The following is a 24,437-nucleotide window of genomic DNA, read 5'->3' on the forward strand; positions in this document are numbered from 1 at the left end:
GTATATTTCATTTTATATGCTTTATATACTCATGTATATATATTAATACCTTCTATACACACATACATTAAAAGTCTTTTATAGGATATGTGTTCAGAGCAGAAAGGAGCAGAGTCCATCTGAAACACTTATGTACATATTCATATGTAAAGCAATATTTATCGACGTGTAAATAAATGTTTATGTATCTATATGTGTATATATGTATATATTTATGTATATTTATAGAGATATTAAATCACCTTGCATTATGTCAGTCATGTTGTTAGGTTATTATGTTGTTACTATAACATGATGTGTTATGTCATGTTATTGATAATCTATATCATCTTATTTTAATTATATCCAGATATTTATATGTGGTATATTCATATATAGTATATATATAAGAATTTTATAGTATGCCTATTTTATAAAGTGAATATATTAATTATATTTAGTTATTTATATATAGTATATTTATTCATGTACATCATATATAAGAATTTAATATTATGCCTATTTTATATAGTTATATGTTATAATAATTGTATTCACTTATTTATATGTTGTAGATTTATTCATATATAGTATAAGAATTCAATATTATGCCTAGTGTATATGTTATCTATGAGACCTATCCATACACACTCTATTTATAGCCTTTATTGCTCGCACCCAGCCAAGATAGAGCAGCAGAGTTCACCCAAAGCATCATCGTGCTGCTATAAACCTGTCATCGTGTGAGCCATAAACAGGGAATAGAGACGGACTCAGCCCAGTTCCTTATCTCCAGATGACAAGGCAATATCCCTACAGGAATCTGAACTCCTGAACTCCGGCTGAAGGCAGCAGGAGGACCACAAGGGAACAGCCTCCACTGCATTACACAGACCCATAGGACTCAACCAATGCCATAAGGACACCCCCGGAGCATCCAGTCTCGATGGGGGCATCTTCTTGCCTCTGTAACCTTTGTGTTTGTTGGCAGCAAGAGGTTAATGGGCACCAAAACTCCTCCACCCTATGCATGGTTCACTGATTCATAGATGATTTGAGTTGGAAGACTGTCTGGCTCCAAAGACCATCTGGTTTCACAGACCATCTGGTTCCAAAGACCATCTAGTTCTAAGACTATCTTGTTCCAAAGACCATCTGGTTCCAAAGACCATCTAGTTCTAAGACTATCTGGTTCCAAAGACCATCTGGTTCCAAAGACCATCTGGTTCCAAAGACCTTCTACTCTGTGCTCAAAGATGGTCAAAGATCATCCAGTTCTATGGTTCTTAGAGTCCCAGAATCATTTGGGTTAGAAAAGACCTTCAAGACCATTAAGGCCAACCAGAAATCATGTTGCAAAGCTCTTTTTGTGCCCAGTTCTCCCTTGCACCAAACCCCCACGTTCTGGAGGATTCTCACCAGTGGGAGTTTTCAGAACATATTGGGAAGGAAATGGGATTCTCAGTGCTTTGCTCCCTAGAAAAATCCCAATGGAATGTTTGGGGTGATGCAGTTTTGATTCCATTTTCTATTCTTTTTCATTTTCCTGATGCTCCAGAAGGAAAAGTGCACATTTGGGCTTGTCTGTTTGCCACCAAATGTGTGCTTTTTCTATGTAAAAGAGACTAACCTGTCCTAAATATAGAATTCATATCAACTCATATATATGAATTACATTCATTTATATAGTCTATCGTCTATATTATATGTTCTATGTTATAGATTATATTCTGTATTCTATATTCTATAGTCTATATTCTATATTCTGTATTCTATATATTCTATATATTATATATTCTAGACTATATATTCTCTATATATTACATCATATTATATACTAACATATAACATTATATTATATATAATATAATATCTACTTTATGATATATTAATTATATTATTATATCATATGTATCATATATCATATATATATGAATTACATTCATATATTCATGTATATATTCATAGATACATGTGAACAGGGGACGATGATTATTTGGAAGAGAACAGCCTGAGCAGCCTCCACAAAATCCATGAAAATTAATTTCTTGTCAAATAATGATAATAATAATAATAACATAGTAAGACTACTGCTACTAATATAGTAATAATGCTATAATACTAATAGTACTAATACTAATAATAATACCAGCATTGGCCAAGAGCCCTAAGATCTAGCATTCATTGGGATGAAAACTAATAATACCAATAATATAAGTTTTATTAATTATCTAATGCAATTACTATTTAATTAGTATTATTAGACAATTATCTAATGCTATCAGAATTAATAACTATAATTATTCATATCAATAATACTGGCTAAATTTTTAGACTTAGAATGTGTTAGTAGTAGCTGCTGCTGCTACTATTATTCTTAGTAATATTGTGCATATAATATTATTCATAATATATTATTATATTATTAATACATTTTATTATTAATGTAGTAGCATTAGTGTTACTAGCATTATTCACTTTTTATTGCCCTCAATACCCATCTCAACCAACCAAAACATTCCCTCTTCCCTCTTTTCATTCCCAAGTACTTAGATGTTTGAAATCAGGGTGTTTCATTCCCAAATGGCCATTCCAGACCTCCTGCAACAAGTGGGAAAGCCCCTGCAAAATCCAGGGCATCTCATTGGCTCCCAATTGGATTAACAGGAATCAAGAGCCAAACACGGCCTGAATTATTGGGAATTGTGGAATTACTCAGTTCAATTGTTAAGGTTGCTTATAAGTCAATGTATGAGGAGTCCTGACAAGGAGCCAGTTGGAACTAAGGAAATTATGGCCAATCCATGAGCATCTCCTCGGCCTCCTCTTAGGGAGGTCCAGCTGGGGCTGGACCCCCTCTTTCTTCACTGGGATCACTCTTGGGATACTGGTTTATACAGAACTGTACAGCTGGGAGGGAGCAAGAAGCCACCACTATCACCCCTTTGAGAGGCCTGTTTTGGGGTGACACCTTCCCCTTTGAGAGCCCTGTTTTGGGGTGACACCTTCCCCATCACCCCCGTTCCATTGCCACTTGCTTCCTGATGGACTCTGAAACCCACTCCAGGTAGGACTTTGGCCACAACCACACCCCAATGGGATATTATGGGAAAGGCATGGACTTTGTCCCCACTCAGACACCTCCCAAGTGCCAGGGGAGGTGAGAAAAACACCATAAAGCAGTTAAATACAGCACTGGTGACAGGGAGGGGCATATATGTGGTGGGGGTGGTAGGGGTGGGGATGGTTGTAGTGGTGGGGGTGGGGATGGTTGTAGTGGTGGGGATGGTGGTGGTGGGGATGGTTGTAGTGGAGGTGATGGTTGTAATGGAGGGGATGGTTGAAGTGGTGGGGATGGGGGGGATGGAGGTGGGGGGGTGGTTGTATTGGTGGGGATGGTTGTAGTGGGGGAGATGGTGGTGGTGGGGATGGTGGTGATAGGGATGGTTGTAGTAGAGGGGGTGGTGGTGGGGGATGGGGGTGGTGAGGATAGGGTAGTGGGGATGGTTGTAGTGCTGGGGATGATGGTGGTGCAGGGGGTGGTTGTAGTGGAGGAGATGGTGGTGGTGGGGATGGTTGTAGTGATGAGAATGGTGGTGGTGGTGGTGGTGATGGTTGTAGTGGAGGGGATGGTTGTGGTGGTGGGGATGGTGGGGAGGGATGTTGTAGTGGTGGGGGTGGTGGTGGGGGGGATGGTGGTGGGGGGGATGGGTGTAGTGGAGGGGATGGTTTTAGTGGAGGGGATGGTTTTGGTGGGGATGGTGGTGGTGGGGATGGTTGTGGTGGGGATGGTTGTAGTGGTGGAGATGGTGGTGGTGGGGATGGTTGTAGTGGTCAGAATGGTGGTGGTGGTGGGGATGGTTGTGGTGGAGGGGATGGTTGTACTGGAGGGGATGGTGGTGGTGCGGATGGTTGTGGTGGTGGGGATGGTGGTGGTGGTGGGGACGGCTGTTGTGGAGGGGATGGTTGTAGTGGAGGAGATGGTGGTGGTGGGGATGGTTGTAGTGGAGGGGATGGTGGTGGTTGGGATGGTTGTGGTGGTGGGGATGGTTGTAGTGCTGAGAGTGGTGGTGGGGATGGTTGGAGTGGAGGGGATGGTGGTGGTGGGGGGGATGGTTGTAGTGGAGGGGATGGTGGTGGTTGGGATGGTTGTGGTGGTGGGATGGTTGTAGTGCTGAGAGTGGTGGTGAGGATGGTTGGAGTGGAGGGGGTGGTGGTGGTGGGGATGGTTGAAGTGAAGGGGATGGTGGTGATGGGGATGGTTGGAGTGGAGGGGGTGGTGGTGGTGGGGATGGTTGGAGTGGTGGGGATGATCGTAGTGGGAGGATGGTGGTGGGAATGGTGGGGGGGGATGGTTGTGGTGAGGATGATTGTAGTGGTGGGGACAGTTGTAGTGGTGGGAATAGTTGTGGTGGTGGGAATGTTTGTCATGGTGGGGATGGTTGTGGTGGTGGGAATGGTTGTGGTGGTGGGAATGGTTGTCATGGTGGGGATGGTTGTGGTGGTGGGAACGGTTGTGGTGGTGGGAATGGTTGTCATGGTGGGGATGATTGTGGTGGTGGGAATGGTTGTAGTTGTGTGGATGGTGGTGGTGGTGGGGATGGTGGTGGTGGGGATGGTTGTAGTGGAGGGGATGGTGGTGATGGGGATGGCTGGAGTCGTAGGGATGGTTGGAGTGGTGTGGGGAAAGTGGTGGTGGAGATGGCGGTGGTGCAGGAGGAGGTGGTGGTCACTTAAGTGGTTTCTGATGCAGCAGTTCTACATCTACTCTTTCCAATGGAAGGGCTCAGAGGACCATTAGGACCTATGTGGCCAGGAGGACTGGATGAGCTGGCAGGGCTGGTGCTGCCACCACTGCCATAGAGCTCAACAGGCCTATGGTGCTCATTCAGTGGTGTCCCCATCATCTGTGGGGTGACAATGTGGTGGTGGCCACCTTGGGACCCCTCCATGTCAACCACCCTCCCCAAAGGCCCCACATGTGTCACCCAAAGAGGGGACAATAGAATAACCGCTTTATTCAACTACAAACAGGGGGTTGATAGAACCATGCAGGGAGGAAAGTGGGAGATGTCCTGGTGCTTCCTCACCCATGGCTCTTGGGTTCTTCTGCTCAAGGGATGATGATCTGGGATGGCTTCTGTATGTGGATCTGGGAAGGAAGGAAGGAGAGATGGGAGTGGAACTGAGGGGGTTTTCCCCACTATGGTGGGGGGATCTAGGCACATGGCACCCACCTTCTGTGAGGTGTCCACCTTCTCCAGGTAAATCTGGGTGGTGCTGGGGGTCTCCAGCTCTGTTGGGGGAAGGAAAGAGAGCATAGACCACAGGAGCACATGGAGGGGCTGCAGCTCCACCTGGCCACCACCACCCATTCACCATCCACCATCCATCCATCCATCATCCATCATCCATCCATCATCCATCCCTCATCCAACCATTCATCCATCACCTCTCCATCATCCCTCATCCATCCATCATCCATCCACCATCCACCATCCATCCTTTCATCCATCCATCCATTCATCCATCCATCCATCTATCCATCCATCCATCCATCCATCCATCCATCATCCATCCATCCATCCATCCATCCATCCATCCATCCATCATCCATCCATCATCTATCTATCATCCATCCATCATCCATCATCCATCCATCATCCACCATCCATCCTTTCATCCATCCATCCATCCATCCATCCATCCATCATCCACCATCATCCATCATCCATCCATCGTCCATCCATCATCCATTGTCCATCCACCATCCATCCACCATCCATCCTTTCATCCATCCATCATCCATCCACCATCTATCCATCATCCATCCATCATCCATCATCCATCCATCATCCACCATCCATCCTTTCATCCATCCATCCATCCATCCATCATCCATCCATCATCTATCCATCATTCATCCATCACCCATCATCCATCCCACCAGCTCCATTACCTTCCAGCATGATTCCTTGATTGTTGGTGGCAAAGCCCTGGGGGCTGCTCCAGCTCTCATCGATGCTGCAGTAGAGCTCCGAGCGGGACGTCAACTTATCCCTGCATGGTGCCATGGAGACAGATGAGAACCGGATCTGCTCCTATGGGACAGCTCCTTATCCCCACCCCACTTGCCTGTACATCTCCTTTTGCCTCCTTGCCCGCACCAGGAAGATGGTGAAGATGCCGATGGCCAGCACCAGCCCTGTCACTGGGACCCCTATGGCCACCCCAACCTTGCTGATCCGTGAGCTGCAGGCCTTGTCCTGGTACCAAAACGCCGCCTTCTCCGAGCACCTGATGAGGACACATCCATGTCCACGTCCACATCCACATCCAAGTGGTGACACCAGCACCAAGCCAAGGAGGGGGCACCCACTGCGTGGAGGACACCCAGTGGGTCCTTACATGCACTCTGGTCCTTCTTTGAGCACCTTGCAAGTGCCAAAGACGCAGGGGAGGGGGTCGGTTGTTCGCTGGTCACATCTGGTGATGCAGATGACGCCGGTGGCCGTGAGGAGTGGGGAATAAAAGGAACTGAATTCGTTCAGATTGAGGCTGTCACAGACACCTAAGGGTGGGAGGTCACAGCTCAGGGATGTGGCTTAAGGGGGTCCCAGGGTTGATAGGAACATCTCCATGGGTTCACTTACTCTTCTCAACCTCTTCCACCTCGTAGCTGGTGATGTTGGTGAACCCAGCATTGAAGCAGAAAGAGCCTGGCATGGAGAGAGTAGCTGCTGATGGGCACCCTTGGGCTCAAGCTCCATCCTCCCCCTGAGCAAGGACCTTGCCCTGGTGCCAAGCATTGCATGGGACCATCATCCATCCATCCATCCATCCATCCTTCCATCCATTCTTCCATCCATCCATCCATCCATCCATCCATCCATCCATCAGCCATCCATCAGCCAGCCAGCCAACCAGCCAGCCAGCCATCATCCACCCATCCATCCATCCATCCATCCGTCCATCATCCATCCGTCCATCCATCCATCCATCCGTCCATCATTCATCCGTCCATCCATCCATCCATCCATCATCCATCCGTCCATCCATCCATCCATCCGTCCATCATCCATCCGTCCATCCATTCATCCATCAGCCACCCAGCCAACCAGCCAGCCAGCCGTCATCCACCCATCCATCCATCCATCCATGGCCACCACCAGCATCACTCACAGTTGGGTCCTTCACAGTCCTCACTGCAGGTGGTGGAGTTGGTGATGGTGTTGATGAGGTCATCGGAGATGGTCTTCAGTGTCTCATTGGCGTTGGTGCTTGCAGGGACCTTCAGGAGCACCGTGTAGTTCACCACGATGCTGCCCTGGCTGCAAAGAGAAGAGACATGGGTGGCTATGGCAGGGAGATCCACCTGGGACCAGTGTGGTGGCTATGGCAGGGAGACCCAGCTGGGACCAATGTGGGTTGGAGGGATGCAGATGCCCCATCCCTGAAAAGCATCATGAGCATCCTGGCTAGAACATGGCTTGGAGGGATGCAAATGCCCCATCTTTGGGGAACATCGTGGACCATCCTGGATAGAACATGGCTTGGAGGGATGTGGATGCCCCATCCTTGGAGAGCATCATGGACCATCCTGGATAGAACACGGCTTGGAGGGATGTGGATGCCCCATCCTTGGAGAGCATCATGGACCATCCTGGATAGAACATGGCTTGGAGGGATGTGGATGCCCCATCCTTGGAGAGCATCATGGACCATCCTGGATAGAACATGGCTTGGAGGGATGTGGATGCCCCATCCTTGGAGAGCATCATGGACCATCCTGGATAGAACATGGCTTGGAGGGATGCAAATGCCCCATCTTTGGGGAACATCATGGACCATCCTGGATAGAACATGGCTTGGAGGGATGTGGATGCCCCATCTTTGGGGAACATCATGAACCAGCCTGGCTAGAACACGGCTTGGAGGGATGCAGATGCCCCATCCTTGGGGAGCATCACTGCTAATTGATACCCATGAATCGTCTCATTCCAAATCCCACTGCTGAAGCAGGTCAGAAGCACTCACGTCAGTTCATGGATCACCACATCTTGATAGCCCTCGATATGCTTGTAGAGGTCTCTCATCTGGAAGACAAAGAGAAGCCATGGGGAGATCTGACCCCATGCACCCCAAGGGGGTGCCCCTGGTGCTGCCAGATCCTGACCTGCTCCTTGAACTCCTTCTCAAAGTCCTGGAAAGCTGGCGAGGATTTGTCCTGGAGCTCGGTCGTGAATTCCCGGTTATCAATCTTGGTCTTCATCCCCACCGCAGCATCCAGCAGCACTTCCCAAGCAGGGGGAGAGCCATGGGCAACCAAGCCGGGTGCCCCTGCCCCTCCAGGGTGCCTTTCAGCAGGGGACCTGCTCGGGCCCTTATGGTGGCCCCATTCCCAATTTGGTCCCTTCCTGTGTTGGTCCCTCCATGGTGCCCAATTCCCAGCTCAGTCCCTCCATGGCATTCCCATTCCCAGCTCAGTCCCTCCATGATGGCCCATTGACAGTTTGTTCCCCCTATGGTGGCCCCATTCCCAGGTTTGTCCCTCTTTGATGGCCCATTCCCAGCCCTCTAATACTCATGGTGTCCCTTTCCCAAGCCGCTCCCTCTTTGGTGCCCCCATTCCCAGCTCAGTCCCTCCATAGTGGCCCCTTTCCCAGCTCAGTTACTCATGGTGGCCCCTTCTCAAGCCAGTCCCTCTTTGGTGTCCTCATTCCCAGCTCAGTCCACCTTTAGAGGCCCTATTCCCAGGCCGATCCCTCCATGGTGTTCCCATTCCCAGCTCAGTCCCTCTTTAGTGGCCCCATTCCCAATTTGGTCCCTCCATGGTATTCCCATTCCCAGCACAGTTGCTCATGGTGACCCATTCCCAAGCTGGTTCCTCTTTGGTGTCCCCATTCCCGTGTTGGTCCCTCCATGGTGCCCTATTCCCAGATCAGTCCCCCCATGGTGGCCCCATTCCCAATTTAGTCCCTCCATGGTGTTCCCATTCCCAGCACAGTTGCTCATGGTGACCCATTCCCAAGCTAGTCTCTATTTGGTGGCTCCATTCCCAGGCTGGTCCCTCTGTGATGCCCCATTCCCAGCTCAGTCACTCCATGGTGTTCCCATTCCAAGCTCAATTACTCTTGGTGGCCCACTCTCAAGCAGGTCCCTCTATGGTGGCCCTATTCCCAGGTTGGTCTCTCTATGATGGCTCATTCCCAGCTCAGTCCCTCCATTGTGGCCCATTCCCAGCTCAGTGACCCCATTCCCAATGGTGGCCCCATTCCCAATTTGATCCCTGCATGGTGTTCCCATTCCCAGCTCAGCTCACCTTTAGAGGCTCCAGTCCCAGGTTTCTCTCTCCATAGCATTCCCATTCCAAGCTCAGTCACTCTTTACTGGCCTCATTCCCAGCTCAGTCCCTCCATGGTGCCCATTCCCAGCTCAGTCCCTCCATAGTGGCCCCATTCCCAAGCCCTCCCTCTTTGGTGCCCCATTCCCAGCTCTGTCCCTCCATGGTCACCTATTCCCAGGTTGGTACCTCCATGGTGCCCAGTTCCCAGCTCAGTCCCTCCATGGTGGCCCTATTCCTGTGTTGGTCCCTCTATGGTGTTCCCATTCCGAGCTCAGTCCACCTTTAGAGGCCCCATTCCCAGGTTTCTCTTTCCATGGTGTGCCCACTCTAAGCTCAGTCACTCTTTAGTGGCCTCATTCCCAGCTCAGTCCCTCCATAGTGGCCCCATTCCCAAGCCCTCCCTCTTTGGTGCCTCCATTCCCAGCTCAGTCCCTCCATGGTGTTCCCATTCCCAGCTCAGTCCCTCCATGGTGTTCCCATTCCCAGCTCAGTTCCTCATGGTGGCCCATTTCCAGGTTGGTTTGTCTGTGATGGCCCCATTCCCAGTGTGGTTCCTCTTTGGTGCCCCTATTCCCATCCCATTGCCATCTCCATCCCACCTCCAGGCGACCCCATTCCCACTCAGGTCCCGGAATTGGGTTCCTACCATCTTTGACCTCGATGCTGTCCTTGGCCTCCTGGCACTCGCTTCCCTGGAAGTTCTCAGGGCACAAGCAGAATCCATTGCTCCAGGTGCCCCCATTCTGGCATATCGGGAATTGGCAGAATTCCCCATAGAATCCATCAGAACAGTGGCACTTATACCCATTCCAAAAGCCACCATTAAGGCATGGATCTGCGGGGATATGAGGGTGGGACATGGCTGGAGACACCTGGAGCCCATAGGGAAGGGCAGAGGGAAGGAGGAGGCCTCACCTGTAATTGTGCTGCTGGGGGGGGTTGTAGGGAGGGTGGACCTGGGAGTGCTGGGAATGGGAATGGTGGAGTTGGATGGAGCAGTGGAAGAGACACCAGGAGCTGGGGTGCTGGTGGAGATGGAGGTGGAGAGTGTAGAAGGGGTGGAGGTTGGATACCCTGATCCAGTTTGCAAAGTACGTCCAGTTTTCCAAGTGGTTGCAGGTACCAAAGTGGTTCCAGTTGCCAAACTGGTTGTAGATTCCAAAGTGGTTCCAGGTTCAAAAGAGGTTCCAGGTTCCAAAGTGATTCCAGTCTCCAAAGTGGTTCCAGTTTTCAAAGTGGTTGCAGATTCCGAAGTGGTTCCCGGTTCGAAAGTGCTTCCAGGTACCAAACTGCTTGAAGGTTCCAAAATGGCTCCAGTTTTCAAAGTTGTTCCAGTCTCCAAAGTGGTTGAAAATTCCAAACTGGTTCCAGCTTCAATAGTGTTTCCAGGTTCCAAAGTGGTTCCAGTCTCCAAAGGGGTTGCTGTTTCCAAAGTGGTTCCAGTTTCCAAAGTCATTCCAGTCTCCAAACTTGTTGCAGTTTCCAAAGTTGTTCCAGTCTCAAAAGTGGTTGCAGATTCCAAAGTGGTTCCAGTTTCCAAACTGGTTGCAGGTTCCAAAGTTGTTCCAGTCTCCAAAGTGGTTGCAGATTCTAAAGTGGTTCTAGGTTCAAAAGTGGTTACAGTTTGCAAAGTGGTTGCAGGTTCCAAAGTTGTTCCAGTCTCCAAAGTGGTTGCCGGTTCCAAAATGGTTCCACTTTCCAAAGTGGTTCCACTCTCCAAAGTTGTTGAATTTTCCAAAGTGGTTCCAGTCTCCGAAGTGGTTGCAGATTCCAAAGTGGTTGTAGGTTCAAAAGTGGTTGCAGATTCCAGAGTGCTTCCAGTCTCCAAAGTGGTTCCAGTTTCCAAAGTCATTCCAGTCTCCAAACTTGTTGAAGTTTCCAAGGTTGTTCCAGTCTCAAAAGTGGTTGCAGGTTCCAAAGTAGTTCCAGTCTCCAAACTTGTTGAAGTTTCCAAAGTTGTTCCAGTCTCCAAACTGGTTCCAGTTTCCAAAGTGCTTCCAGTATTCACAGTGCTTCCAGTTTCCAAAGTGGTTCCAGTCTCCAAAGTGGTTCCAGTTTCCAAAGTAGTTCCACTCTCCAAACTTGTTGAAGTTTCCAAAGTTGTTCCAGGCTCCAAAGTTGTTGCAGATTCCAAAGTGGTTTTAGGTTCAAAAGTGGTTAAAGTTTGCAAAGTGGTTGCAGATTCCAGAGTGATTCCAGGCTCCAAAGTAATTCCAGTCTCCAAAGTGGTTCCAGTCTCCAAAGTGGTTCCAGTCTCCAAAGTGGTTGCAGGTTTCAAAGTGGTTGCAGTCTCCAAAGTTGTTGAAGTTTCCAAAGTTGTTCCAGTCTGCACAGTGGTTGCCGTTTCCAGTGCGGTTCCAGTTTCCAAAGTGGTTCCAGTATTCAGAGTGGATCCAGTTTCCAAAGTGGTTGCAGTCTCCAGAGTGGTTCCAGTCTCCAAAGTGGTTGCAGATTCCAAAGTGGTTGCAGGTTCCGAAGTTGTTCCAGTCTCCAAAGTGGTTCCAGTATTCAGGGTGGTTCCAGTTTTCAAAGTGGTAGTAGGTTCCAAAATGGTTCCAGTTTCCAAAGTTGTTCCAGTCCCAAAAGTGGTTGCAGGTTCCAAAGTGGTTCCAGTCTCCAAAGTAGTATCAGTTTCTGAAGTGGTTCCAGTCGCCAAAGTGGTTGCAGTTTCCAAAGTGGTTCTAGGTCCAAAAGTGGTCAAAGTAGTTGCAGATTCCAAAGTGGTTGCAGGTTCCGAAGTTGTTCCAGTCTCCAAAGTGGTTCCAGTTTCCAAAGTGGTTGCCGTTTCCTGTGTGGTTCCAGTTTCCAAAGTGGTTCCAGTTTCCAAAGTGGTTGCCGTTTCCAGTGTGGTTCCAGTTTCCAAAGTGGTTCCAGTGTTCAGAGTGGTTCCAGTCTCCAAAGTGGTTGCAGTTTCCAAAGTGGTTCCAGTTTCCAAAGTTGTTCCAGTCTCCAAAGTGGTTGCCGTTTCCTGTGTGGTTCCAGTTTCCAAAGTGGTTCCAGTTTCAAAAGTGGTTCCAGTCTCCAAAGTGGTTGCCGTTTCCAGTGTGGTTCCAGTTTCCAAAGTGGTTCCAGTGTTCAGAGTGGTTCCAGTCTCCAAAGTTGTTGAACTTTCCAAAGTGGTACCAGTTTCCAAAGTTGTTCCAGTCTCCAAAGTGGTTGCCGTTTCCTGTGTGGTTCCAGTTTCCAAAGTGGTTCCAGTTTCAAAAGTGGTTCCAGTCTCCAAAGTGGTTGCCGTTTCCAGTGTGGTTCCAGTTTCCAAAGTGGTTCCAGTGTTCAGAGTGGTTCCAGACTCCAAACTTGTTCCAGTCTCCAAAGTGGTTCCAGCTTCCAAGGTGGTTGCAGGTTCAAAAGTGGTTGCAGTCTCCAAAGTTGTTGAAGTTTCCAAAGTTGTTCCAGTCTGCAAAGTGGTTGCTGTTTCCAGTGCGGTTCCAGTTTCCAAAGTGGTTCCAGTGTTCACAGTGGTTCCGGTTTCCAAAGTGGTTGCAGGTTCCAAAATGGTTCCAGTTTCCAAAGTGGTTCCAGTCTCCAAAGTGGTTGCAGATTCCAAAGTGGTTGCAGGTTCCAAAGTTGTTCCAGTCTCCAAAGTGGTTCCAGTTTCCAAAGTGGTTCCAGTTTCCAAAGTTGTTCCAGTCTCCAAAGTGGTTCCAGTTTCCAAACTGGTTGCAGGTTCCGAAGTTGTTCCAGTCTCCAAAGTGGTTGCCGTTTCCTGTGTGGTTCCAGTTTCCAAAGTGGTTCCAGTTTCCAAAGTTGTTCCAGTCTCCAAAGTGGTTGCTGTTTCCAGTGTGGTTCCAGTTTCCAAAGTGGTTCCAGGTTGCAAAGCGGTTCCACTTTCCAAAGTTGTTGAAAAAGCCTCAAAGTGGTTGCAGTTTCCAAACTGGTTCCACTTTCCAAAGTTGTTGAAGTTTCCAAAGTGGTTCCAGTGTCCAAAGTGGTTCCAGCTTCCAAGGTAGTTGCAGGTTCCAAAGTGGTTGCAGTCTCCAAAGTTGTTGAAGTTTCCAAAGTTGTTCCAGTCTCCAAAGTGGTTGCCGTTTCCTGTGTGGTACCAGTTTCCAAAGTGGTTCCAGTGTTCACAGTGGTTCCGGTTTCCAAAGTGGTTGCAGGTTCCAAAATGGTTCCAGTTTCCAAAGTGGTTCCAGTCTCCAAAGTGGTTGCAGTCTCCAAAGTTGTTGAACTTTCCAAAGTTGTTCCAGTTTCTAAAGTTGTTCCAGTCTCCAAAGAAGTTGCAGGTTCCAAAGTGGTTCCACTCTCCAAAGTTGTTGAAGTTTCCAAAGTGGTTCCAGTCTCCAAAGTGGTTCCAGTTTCCAAAGTCGTTCCAGTGTTCAGAGTCCTTCCAGTTTCCAAAGTGGTTGCAGTCTCCAAAGTTGTTGAAGTTTCCAGAGTTGTTCCAGTCTCCAAAGTGGTTGCCGTTTCCTGTGTGGTTCCAGTTTCCAAAGTGGTTCCAGTGTTCAGAGTGGTTCCAGTTTCCAAAGTGGTTGCAGGTTCCAAAATGGTTCCACTTTCCAAAGTGGTTCCGCTCTCCAAAGTTATTGAAGTTTCCAAAGTGGTACCAGCCTCCGAGGTTGTTCCAGTCTCCAAAGTGGTTCCAGTTTCCAAAGTAGTTCCACTCTCCAAACTTGTTGAAGTTTCCAAAGTTGTTCCAGGCTCCAAAGTTGTTGCAGATTCCAAAGTGGTTCTAGGTTCAAAAGTGGTTAAAGTTTGCAAAGTGGTTGCAGATTCCAGAGTGATTCCAGGCTCCAAAGTAATTCCAGTCTCCAAAGTGGTTCCAGTCTCCAAAGTGGTTCCAGTCTCCAAAGTGGTTGCAGGTTTCAAAGTGGTTGCAGTCTCCAAAGTTGTTGAATTTTCCAAAGTTGTTCCAGTCTGCACAGTGGTTGCCGTTTCCAGTGCGGTTCCAGTTTCCAAAGTGGTTCCAGTATTCAGAGTGGATCCAGTTTCCAAAGTGGTTGCAGTCTCCAGAGTGGTTCCAGTCTCCAAAGTGGTTGCAGATTCCAAAGTGGTTGCAGGTTCCGAAGTTGTTCCAGTCTCCAAAGTGGTTCCAGTATTCAGGGTGGTTCCAGTTTTCAAAGTGGTAGTAGGTTCCAAAATGGTTCCAGTTTCCAAAGTTGTTCCAGTCCCAAAAGTGGTTGCAGGTTCCAAAGTGGTTCCAGTCTCCAAAGTAGTATCAGTTTCTGAAGTGGTTCCAGTCGCCAAAGTGGTTGCAGTTTCCAAAGTGGTTCTAGGTCCAAAAGTGGTCAAAGTAGTTGCAGATTCCAAAGTGGTTGCAGGTTCCGAAGTTGTTCCAGTCTCCAAAGTGGTTCCAGTTTCCAAAGTGGTTGCCGTTTCCTGTGTGGTTCCAGTTTCCAAAGTGGTTCCAGTTTCCAAAGTGGTTGCCGTTTCCAGTGTGGTTCCAGTTTCCAAAGTGGTTCCAGTGTTCAGAGTGGTTCCAGTCTCCAAAGTGGTTGCAGTTTCCAAAGTGGTTCCAGTTTCCAAAGTTGTTCCAGTCTCCAAAGTGGTTGCCGTTTCCTGTGTGGTTCCAGTTTCCAAAGTGGTTCCAGTTTCAAAAGTGGTTCCAGTCTCCAAAGTGGTTGCCGTTTCCAGTGTGGTTCCAGTTTCCAAAGTGGTTCCAGTGTTCAGAGTGGTTCCAGTCTCCAAAGTGGTTGCAGTTTCCAAAGTGGTTCCAGTTTCCAAAGTTGTTCCAGTCTGCAAAGTGGTTGCCGTTTCCTGTGTGGTTCCAGTTTCCAAAGTGGTTCCAGTTTCAAAAGTGGTTCCAGTCTCCAAAGTGGTTGCCGTTTCCAGTGTGGTTCCAGTTTCCAAAGTGGTTCCAGTGTTCAGAGTGGTTCCAGACTCCAAAGTTGTTCCAGTCTCCAAAGTGGTTCCAGCTTCCAAGGTGGTTGCAGGTTCAAAAGTGGTTGCAGTCTCCAAAGTTGTTGAAGTTTCCAAAGTTGTTCCAGTCTGCAAAGTGGTTGCTGTTTCCAGTGCGGTTCCAGTTTCCAAAGTGGTTCCAGTCTCCAAAGTGGTTGCAGATTCCAAAGTGGTTGCAGGTTCCAAAGTTGTTCCAGTCTCCAAAGTGGTTCCAGTTTCCAAAGTGGTTGCAGGTTCCGAAGTTGTTCCAGTCTCCAAAGTGGTTCCAGTTTCCAAACTGGTTGCAGGTTCCGAAGTTGTTCCAGTCTCCAAAGTGGTTGCCGTATCCTGTGTGGTTCCAGTTTCCAAAGTGGTTCCAGTTTCCAAAGTTGTTCCAGTCTCCAAAGTGGTTGCAGTTTCCAAACTGGTTCCACTTTCCAAAGTTGTTGAAGTTTCCAAAGTTGTTCCAGTCTCCAAAGTGGTTGCAGTTTCCAAACTGGTTCCACTTTCCAAAGTTGTTGAAGTTTCCAAAGTGGTTCCAGTGTCCAAAGTGGTTCCAGCTTCCAAGGTAGTTGCAGGTTCCAAAGTGGTTGCAGTCTCCAAAGTTGTTGAAGTTTCCAAAGATGTTCCAGTCTCCAAAGTGGTTGCCGTTTCCTGTGTGGTACCAGTTTCCAAAGTGGTTCCAGTGTTCACAGTGGTTCCGGTTTCCAAAGTGGTTGCAGGTTCCAAAATGGTTCCAGTTTCCAAAGTGGTTCCAGTCTCCAAAGTGGTTGCAGTCTCCAAAGTTGTTGAACTTTCCAAAGTTGTTCCAGTTTCTAAAGTTGTTCCAGTCTCCAAAGAAGTTGCAGGTTCCAAAGTGGTTCCACTCTCCAAAGTTGTTGAAGTTTCCAAAGTGGTTCCAGTCTCCAAAGTGGTTCCAGTTTCCAAAGTCGTTCCAGTGTTCAGAGTCCTTCCAGTTTCCAAAGTGGTTGCAGTCTCCAAAGTTGTTGAAGTTTCCAGAGTTGTTCCAGTCTCCAAAGTGGTTGCCGTTTCCTGTGTGGTTCCAGTTTCCAAAGTGGTTCCAGTGTTCAGAGTGGTTCCAGTTTCCAAAGTGGTTGCAGGTTCCAAAATGGTTCCACTTTCCAAAGTGGTTCCGCTCTCCAAAGTTATTGAAGTTTCCAAAGTGGTACCAGCCTCCGAGGTTGTTCCAGTCTCCAAAGTGGTTCCAGTTTCAAAAGTTGTTGCAGGTTCCAGAGTGGTTGCAGTCTCCAATGTTATTGAAGTTTCCGAAGTTGTTCCAGTTTCCAAAGTGGTTGCAGGTTCTGAAGTTGTTCCAGTCTCCAAAGTGGTTGCCGTTTCCAGTGCGGTTCCAGTTTCCAAAGTGGTTCCAGTGTTCAGAGTGGTTCCAGTTTCCAAAGTGGTTCCAGTTTCAAAAGTTGTTGCAGGTTCCAGAGTGATTGCAGGCTCCAAAGTTGGTGAAGTTTCCAAAGTTGTTCCGGTCTCCAAAGTGGTTGCCGTTTCCTGTGTGGTTCCTGTTTCCAAAGTGGTTCCAGGTTCCAAAGTGGTTCCAGTCTCCAAAGTCGTTCCAGCCTTCAAAGTTGATGAAGTTTCCGAAGTTGTTCCAGTCTCCAAAGTGGTTGCAGATTCCAAAGTGGTTGTAGTTTCCAAACTGCTTGCAGGTTCAAAAGTGGCTCCAGTTTCCAAACTGGCTGCAGGTTCCAAAGTGGTTCCAGTATTCAGAGTGGTTCCAGTTTTCAAAGTGGTTCCAGTCTCCAAAGTGGTTGCTGTTTCCAAAGTGGTTCCACTTTCCAAAGTCATTCCAGTCTCCAAACTTGTTGAAGTTTCCAAAGTTGTTCTAGTCTCCAAAGTGGTTGCCATTTCCAGTGTGGTTCCAGTTTCCAAAGTGGTTCCAGTGTTCAGAATGGTTCCAGTCTCCAAAGTGGTTGCAGATTCCAAAGTGGTTCCAGTTTCTAAACTGGTTGCAGGTTCAAAAGTGGTTCCAGTATTCAGGGTGGTTCCAGTTTTCAAAGTGGTAGTAGGTTCCAAAATGGTTCCAGTTTCCAAAGTGGTTCCACTCTCCAAAGTTGTTGAAGTTTCCAATGTTGTTCCAGTCTCCAAAGTCGTCGCTGTTTCCAGTGTGGTTCCAGTTTCCGAAGTTGTTCCAGTGTTCAGAGTGGTTGCCATATCCAAAGTGGTTGCAGATTCCAAAGTGGTTCCAGTTTCCAAAGTTGCTCCAGTCTCCAAAGTGGTTGTAGGTTCCAAAATGGTTCCACTTTCCAAAGTGGTTCCACTCTCTAAAGTTGTTGAAGTTTCCAAAGTGGTTCCAGATTCCAAAGTGGTTCCAGTCTCCAAAGTTGTTGAAATTTTCAAAGTTGTTCCAGTCTCCAAAGTGGTTCCAGTTTCCAAGGTAGTTGCAGGTTCCAAAGTGGTTGCAGTCTCCAAAGTTGTTCCAGTCTCCAAAGTGGTTCCCGTTTCTAAAGTGGTTGCAGGTTCCGAAGTTGTTCCAGTCTCCAAAGTGGTTGCCGTTTCCAGTGTGGTTCCAGTTTCTAAAGTGGTTCCAGTGTTCAGAGTGGTTCCAGTCTCCAAAGTGGTTGCAGATTCCAAAGTGGTTCCAGTTTCTAAACTGGTTGCAGGTTCAAAAGTGGTTCCAGTATTCAGGGTGGTTCCAGTTTTCAAAGTGGTAGTAGGTTCCAAAATGGTTCCAGTTTCCAAAGTGGTTCCACTCTCCAAAGTTGTTGAAGTTTCCAATGTTGTTCCAGTCTCCAAAGTGGTTGCTGTTTCCTGTGTGGTTCCAGTTTCCAAAGTGGTTCCAGTGTTCACAGTGGTTCCAGTTTCCAAAGTGGTTGCAGGTTCCAAAATGGTTCCAGTTTCCAAAGTGGTTCCAGTCTCCAAAGTGTTTCCAGGTTCCAAAGTAGTTGCAGTCTCCAAAGTTGTTCCAGTCTCCAAAGTGGTTGCAGATTCCAAAGTGGTTGCAGTCTCCAAGGTGGTATCAGTTTCCAAAATGGTTCCGGCCTCTAAAGTGGTTGCAGTTTCCAAAGTTGTTGCAGGTTCCAAAGTGGTTCCACTCTCCAAAGTTGTTGAAGTTTCCAAACTGGTACCAGCCTCCAAGGTTGTTCCAGTCTCCAAAGTGGTTCCAGTTTCAAAAGTTGTTCCAGTGTTCAGAGTGGTTGCAGTCTCCAAAGTTGTTGAAGTTTCCGAAGTTGTTCCAGTCTCCAAAGTGGTTGACATTTCCAGTGCGGTTCCAGTTTCCAAAGTGGTTCTAGTGTTCAGAGTGGTTCCAGTTTCCAAAGTGGTTCCAGTTTCCAAAGTGGTTCCAGTTTCAAAAGTTGTTGCAGGTTCCAGAGTGATTGCAGGCTCCAAAGTTGGTGAAGTTTCCAAAGTTGTTCCGGTCTCCAATGTGGTAGCCCTTTCCAGTGCGGTTCCTGTTTCCAAAGTGGTTCCAGTGTCCAGAGTGGTTCCAGTTTCCAAAGTGGTTCCAGCCTTCAAAGTAGTTGCAGTCTCCAAAGTTGTTCCAGTCTCCAAAGTGGTTGCAGATTCCAAAGTGGTTGTAGTTTCCAAACTGCTTGCAGGTTCAAAAGTGGCTCCAGTTTCCAAACTGGCTGCAGGTTCCAAAGTGGTTCCAGTATTCAGAGTGGTTCCAGTTTTCAAAGTGGTTCCAGGTTCCAAAATGGTTCCAGTTTCCAAAGAGGTTCCAGTCTCCAAAGTGGTTGCTGTTTCCAAAGTGGTTCCACTTTCCAAAGTCATTCCAGTCTCCAAACTTGTTGAAGTTTCCAAAGTTGTTCCAGTCTCCAAAGTGGTTGCAATTTCCAGTGTGGTTCCAGTTTCCAAAGTGGTTCCAGTGTTCAGAGTGGTTCCAGTCTCCAAAGTGGTTGCAGATTCCAAAGTGGTTCCAGTTTCTAAACTGGTTGCAGGTTCAAAAGTGGTTCCAGTATTCAGGGTGGTTCCAGTTTTCAAAGTGGTTCCAGGTTCCAAAATGGTTCCAGTTTCCAAAGTTGTTCCTGTCTCCAAAGTGGTTCCAGTTTCCAAAGTGGTTCCACTCTCCAAAGTTGTTGAAGTTTCCAAAGTTGTTCCAGTCTCCAAAGTGGTTCCAGTTTCCAAAGTGGTTCCACTCTCCAAAGTTGTTGAAGTTTCCAAAGTTGTTCCAGTCTCCAAAGTGGTCGCTGTTTCCAGTGTGGTTCCAGTTTCCAAAGTTGTTCCAGTGTTCAGAGTGGTTTCCATCTGCAAAGTGGTTGCAGATTCCAAAGTGGTTCCAGTTTCCAAAGTTGCTCCAGTCTCCAAAGTGGTTGTAGGTTCCAAAATGGTTCCACTTTCCAAAGTGGTTCCACTCTCTAAAGTTGTTGAAGTTTCCAAAGTGGTTCCAGTTTCCAAAGTGTTTCCAGATTCCAAAGTGGTTGTAGGTCCAAAAGTGGTTAAAGTTTGCAAAGTGATTAGAGATTCCAGAGTGCTTCCAGTCTCCAAAGTGGTTCCAGTTTCCAAAGTCATTCCAGTCTCCAAACTTGTTGAAGTTTCCAAGGTTGTTCCAGTCTCAAAAGTGGTTGCAGGTTCCAAAGTTGTTCCAGTCTCCAAAGTGGTTCCAGTTTCCAAAGTGTTTCCAGTGTTCAGAGTGGTTGCCGTCTCCAAAGTGGTTGCAGATTCCAGAGTGGTTGCAGTCTCCAAAGTCGTTGAAGTTTCCAAAGTTGTTCCAGTCTCCAAAGTGGTTCCAGATTCCAAAGTGGTTCCAGTCTCCAAAGTTGTTCCAGTCTCCAATGTGGTTGCCGTTTCCAAAGTGGTTGCAGGTCCCAAAGTGGTTGCAGTCTCCAAAGTTGTCGAAGATTCCAAAGTTGTTCCAGTCTCCAAAGTGGTTCCAGTTTCCAAGGTAGTTGCAGGTTCCAAAGTGGTTGCAGTCTCCAAAGTTGTTGAAGTTTCCAAAGTTGCTCCAGCCTCCAAAGTGGTTGCCGTTTCCTGTGTGGTTCCAGTTTCCAAAGTGGTTCCAGTGTTCACAGTGGTTCCAGTTTCCAAAGTGGTTGCAGGTTCCAAAATGGTTCCGGTTTCCAAAGTGGTTCCAGTCTCCAAAGTGGTTGAAGTCTCCAAAGTTGTTGAAGTTTCCAAAGTTGTTCCAGTCTCCAAAGTGGTTCCAGATTCCAAAGTGGTTCCACTCTCCAAAGTTATTGAAGTTTCCAAAGTTGTTCCAGTTTCCAAAGTGGTTGCAGATTCCAAAGTGGTTCCAGTTTCCAAAATGGTTCCGGCCTCTAAAGTGGTTGCAGTCTCCAAAGTGGTTCCCGATTCTAAAGAGGTTCCACTTTCCAAAGTGGTCGCAGGTTTCAAAGTGGTTGCAGTTTCAAAAGTATTTCCAGTCTCGAAACTGGTTGCAGGTTCCAAAGTGGCTCCAGATTCCAAAGTGGATCCAGGTTCAAAAGTGGTTCCAGATTCCAAAGTGGTTGCAGGTTCCAAAGTGTTTGCAGATTCCAGAGTGGTTCCAGTCTCCAAAGTGGTTCCAGTTTCCAAACTACTTCCAGTTTGCAAACTGGTTCCAGGTACCAAACTGCTTGCAGATTCCAAAGTTGTTCCAGTCTCCAAAGTGCTTGCAGATTCCAAAGTCATTCCAGTTTCCAAAGTGGTTTCAGTTTCCAAATTTGTTGAAGCTTCCAAAGTTGTTCCAAGCTCCAAAGTGGTTGCAATTTCCAAAGTGGTTCCAGGTTCAAAAGTGGGTAAAGGTTCCAAAGTGGTTACAGGTTCGAATGTGGTTCCAGATTCAAAAGTGGTTAAAGTTTCCAGACTGGTTCCAGGTTCCAAAGTTGTTCCAGTCTCCAAATTGGTTGCAGGTTCCGAAGTTGTTCCAGGTTCAAAAGGGGTTAAAGTTTCCAAAGTGGTTGCAGTTTCCAACGTGGTTCCAGTTTCCAAAGTGTTTTCAGTTTTCAAACTGGTTCCAGGTTCCAAAGTTGTTGAAGTTTCCAAAGTGGTTCCATGTTCCAAAGTGGTTGCAGTCTCAAAAGTGGTTGCAGATTCCATAGTGGTTCCAGGTTCAAAAGTGCTTAAAGTTTCCAAAATGGTTGCAGGTTCCAAAGTGATTCCAGATTCCAAAGTGGTTCCAGTTTCCAAAGTGGTTGCAGGTACAAAAGCAGAGCCAGTTTCCAAAGTGGCTGTAGATTCCAAAGTGGATCCTGTCTCCAAAGTGGTTCCAGATTCCAAAGTGATTCCACTACTCAGAGTGGTTCCAGTTTCCAGAGTGGTTATATATTCCAAGGTTGTTCCAGTCTCCAAAGTGATTCCAGTCTCCAAGGTGGTTCCAGTTCCCAACGTGCCTCCTGGTTCCAGAGTGGTTATGAATTGCGAAGTTGTTCCAGTCGCCAAAGTGGTTCCAGTTTCCAAAGTGGTTCTGGGTTCGAAAGTTGTTGAAGTTTCCAAAGTTGTTCCAATCTCCAAAGTGCTTGCAGATCCCAAAGTTGTTCCAGTTTCCAAAGTTGTTTGAGGCTCCAAAGTGTTTGCAGATTCCAAAGTGGTTCCAGTTTCCAAAGTGGTTCCAGTCTCCAAAGTGCTTGCAGATTCCAAAGTTGTTTCAGTTTCCAAAGTGGCTCCAGTTTCCAAAGTGGTTCCAGATTCCAAAGTGCCTCCATTTTCCAAAGTGGTTATATATTCCAAGGTTCTTCCAGTCTCCAAAGTGGTTGAATATTCCAAAGTGGTTGCAGATTCCAAAGTTGTTCCAGTCTCCAGAGTGGTTGCAGGTTCCAAAGTGGTTCCAGTCTCCAAAGTGGTATCAGTTTCTAAAGTGGTTCCAGTCTCAAAAATGGTTGCAGTTTCCAAAGTGGTTCCAGATTCCAAAGTGGTCCCTGGTTCAGAAGTGGTTAAACTTTCCAAAGTGGTTGCAGGCTCCGAAGTGGTTGCAGGTACAAAAGCAGTGCCAGTTTCCAAAGTGGTTCCAGTTTCCAAAGTGCTTGCAGATTCCAAAGTTGTTCTAGATTCTGAAGTGGTTCCAGGTTCAAATGTGGTTAAAGATTCCAAAGTGTTTCCAGTTTCCAAAGTGGTTCCAGTCTCCAAAGTGATTTCAGTTTCCGAAGTGGTTCCATGTTTAAAAGTGGTTCCAGGTTCTGAAGTGATTCCAGTCTCCAAAGTTGTTGAAGTTTCCAAAGAGTTTGCAGATTCCAGTGTGATTCCTGTCTCCAAAGTGGTACCAGTTTCCAAAGTGGTTCCAGTCTCCAAAGAGGCTGCAGTTTCCCAAGTGGTTGTAGGTTCCAAAGTGGTTTCAGATTCTGAAGTGGTTTCACTTTCCAAAGTGTTTGAAGGTTCAAAAGTCTTTAAAATTTCCAAAGTGCTTGCAGATTCCAAAGTGGTTCCAGTTTCCAAAGTGGTTCCAGTCTCCAACGTGTTTCCATATTCCAAAGTGGTTCCAGTTTCCAAAGTGCCTCCATTTTCCAGAGTGGTTATATATTCCAAGGTTCTTCCAATCTCCAAAGTTGTTGAAGCCTCCAAAGTTGTTCCAGTCTCCAAAGTGGTTGCAGATTCCAAAGTGGATTCAATCTCCAAAATGGTTCCAGTTTCCAAAGTGGTTCCACGTTCCAAATTTGTTGAAGTTTCCAAAGTTTCTCCCGTCTCCAAAGTAGTTGCAGGTTCCAAATTGGTTATGGATTCCGAAGTGGTTTCATTTTCCATAATGGTAATAGATTCCAAAGTGTTTCCAGTCTCCAAACTGGTTCCAGTTTCTAAAGTGGCTCCATTTTCCAGAGTGGTTCCAGTCCCCGAAGTGGCTCCAGTTTCCAAAGCTGTTCCAGTCTCCAGAGTGGATCCAGATTCTAAAGTGCTGTCATTTTCCAAAATCTGTCCAGGTTCCAAAAGTGTTGAAGTTTCCAAAGTTGTTGTAGTCTCCAAGCTGTTTGCAGGTTCCAAATTGGTTCCAGGTTCCACAGTGGTAGCGGGTTCTGTAGTGGTTGTAGATCCTAAAGTTGTTCTAGGTTCCAATGTGGTTGCAGGTTCCGCAGTTTTTGTTTCCTGTCCCCCTCTTTCCATTTTTGTTCCTGTCCCAGCTCCTCTCCTGATTCGTTTTTTTTCCATCTCCTCCACTGGGGCCTTTGCATTCTGGCTGCCAGGCACCAGTTCAGGTTCTTCCTCCCAGTCCTTCAGTCTCATGTCCTTGGCATTCCCAGTCCATCCCATGCCATTTGCAGGAGACCTCCGCCTTTGTGCCTGTCCCGTGTCCCATGCTCCTTGCTGGCCACCGTCACCTGTGAAGGAGATGAGGTGTCACAAAGGCACATGGATCCCGAAACATGGAATCATGGAATGGGTTGGGATGGAAGGGACCTCAAATCTCATCCAGTTCCATGGGCAGAGACACATTCCACTGGAGCAGGATGCTCCAAGCCCTGTGTCCAACCTGGCCTTGAGCACTGCCAGGGATGGGGCAGCCACATCTGGGAGCCCTGCTCCATGATCCAAATGGAAAATGTCTCCCTTCGATCTGATTCAACTCTTCCCTGTTCCAGTTGGAGCCGTTCCTCCTTATCCCATCCCTTGTTCAAAGCCCCTCTCCCGGTTTCCTGTAGCCCCTTTGGGCACTGGAGCTGCTCTCCTTAAGGAGCCTTCTCTTCTCCAGGCTTTTCCAGAAGCTCCTTGTCCACCCATGGTGCTCCTCTGTGGAACTGAGCTTGAAGAAGGTGGCCCTTGACCACTGAGCCTCCTTGGTCTCCTCATCCCTGCTTTATCCCATAGGGATGCTCCAAGCAGATCCCTCTGGCTCTGCCCTCCTGATGTTCCCTTCTCCCTGAGCACCTCCAGCTCCACTGCTTCCTCCTCCCTTGGCCTTCACAGTTCTCAGCAGCCACTCCCCGGTGGTGGGGGCAAGGTCCAGGTTCCCACCTCCCGCCACAGGGAAGCTGCTCTCAACATTCCCGAACATCCCAGGCGTCTCCCAAGGGCCTCATCCACTTGGGTCTTCCTTGGTGACCCCAACTGGGATGTTCCCTGCATCCCACCACAAGTTTTGGTGGGATCCTCATCCAGCCCATAGACCATTGATCAACATCTTCCATAGACCTGCTTGGGTCTCCAAAGACCTCCCAGGACTCGCAGTTGGATCCCAAAAACTCATGGACCCCCCAAACCATCAATCATTGACCAACGTCCCCCATAGACCTGTCCTTGGGTCTCCAAAGACTCGATAGACCCCCAAAGACATCAACCATTGACCAACGTCCCCCATAGAGCTGCCCTTAGGTCTCCAAAGACCCACCAAGACTCCCAAAAACCCATAGACCCCCAAAGACATCAACCATTGACCAACGTCCCCCATAGACCTCTCCTTGGGTCTCCAAAGACCCCCAAGATCCCCAAAGACATCAACCAT

At 47.6% G+C, this 24,437-nt stretch overlaps 2 protein-coding genes across 2 annotated transcripts; both read right to left on the bottom strand.

Annotated features, from left to right (window-relative positions):
• Positions 1-4,977: 4,977 nt before the first annotated feature.
• On the bottom strand, positions 4,978-10,156 carry LOC133220852 (mucin-3A-like). The gene is made up of 9 exons (XM_061369254.1): positions 9,972-10,156; positions 8,156-8,274; positions 8,017-8,075; positions 7,162-7,310; positions 6,633-6,698; positions 6,388-6,550; positions 5,939-6,276; positions 5,217-5,275; positions 4,978-5,131 (listed from the first exon to the last, which is right to left on the bottom strand). Exons 2-7 carry the CDS (start codon positions 8,249-8,251, stop codon positions 6,096-6,098), a joined length of 714 nt encoding a protein of 237 aa, XP_061225238.1. The 5' UTR covers positions 8,252-8,274; positions 9,972-10,156; the 3' UTR covers positions 4,978-5,131; positions 5,217-5,275; positions 5,939-6,095.
• A 2,171-nt stretch (positions 10,157-12,327) lies between these two features.
• On the bottom strand, positions 12,328-17,305 carry LOC133220851 (cysteine-rich, acidic integral membrane protein-like). The gene is made up of 5 exons (XM_061369253.1): positions 16,312-17,305; positions 15,568-16,174; positions 14,198-14,537; positions 13,154-13,997; positions 12,328-12,491 (listed from the first exon to the last, which is right to left on the bottom strand). Exons 1-5 carry the CDS (start codon positions 17,303-17,305, stop codon positions 12,328-12,330), a joined length of 2,949 nt encoding a protein of 982 aa, XP_061225237.1.
• Positions 17,306-24,437: the final 7,132 nt, after the last annotated feature.

This window comes from Neopsephotus bourkii, unplaced genomic scaffold, assembly GCF_033783945.1.
Source record: "Neopsephotus bourkii isolate Nb327-2 ecotype Australia unplaced genomic scaffold, CSIRO-AGI_Nbou_v1 NB_1482, whole genome shotgun sequence".
NCBI lineage: Eukaryota > Metazoa > Chordata > Aves > Psittaciformes > Psittacidae > Neopsephotus > Neopsephotus bourkii.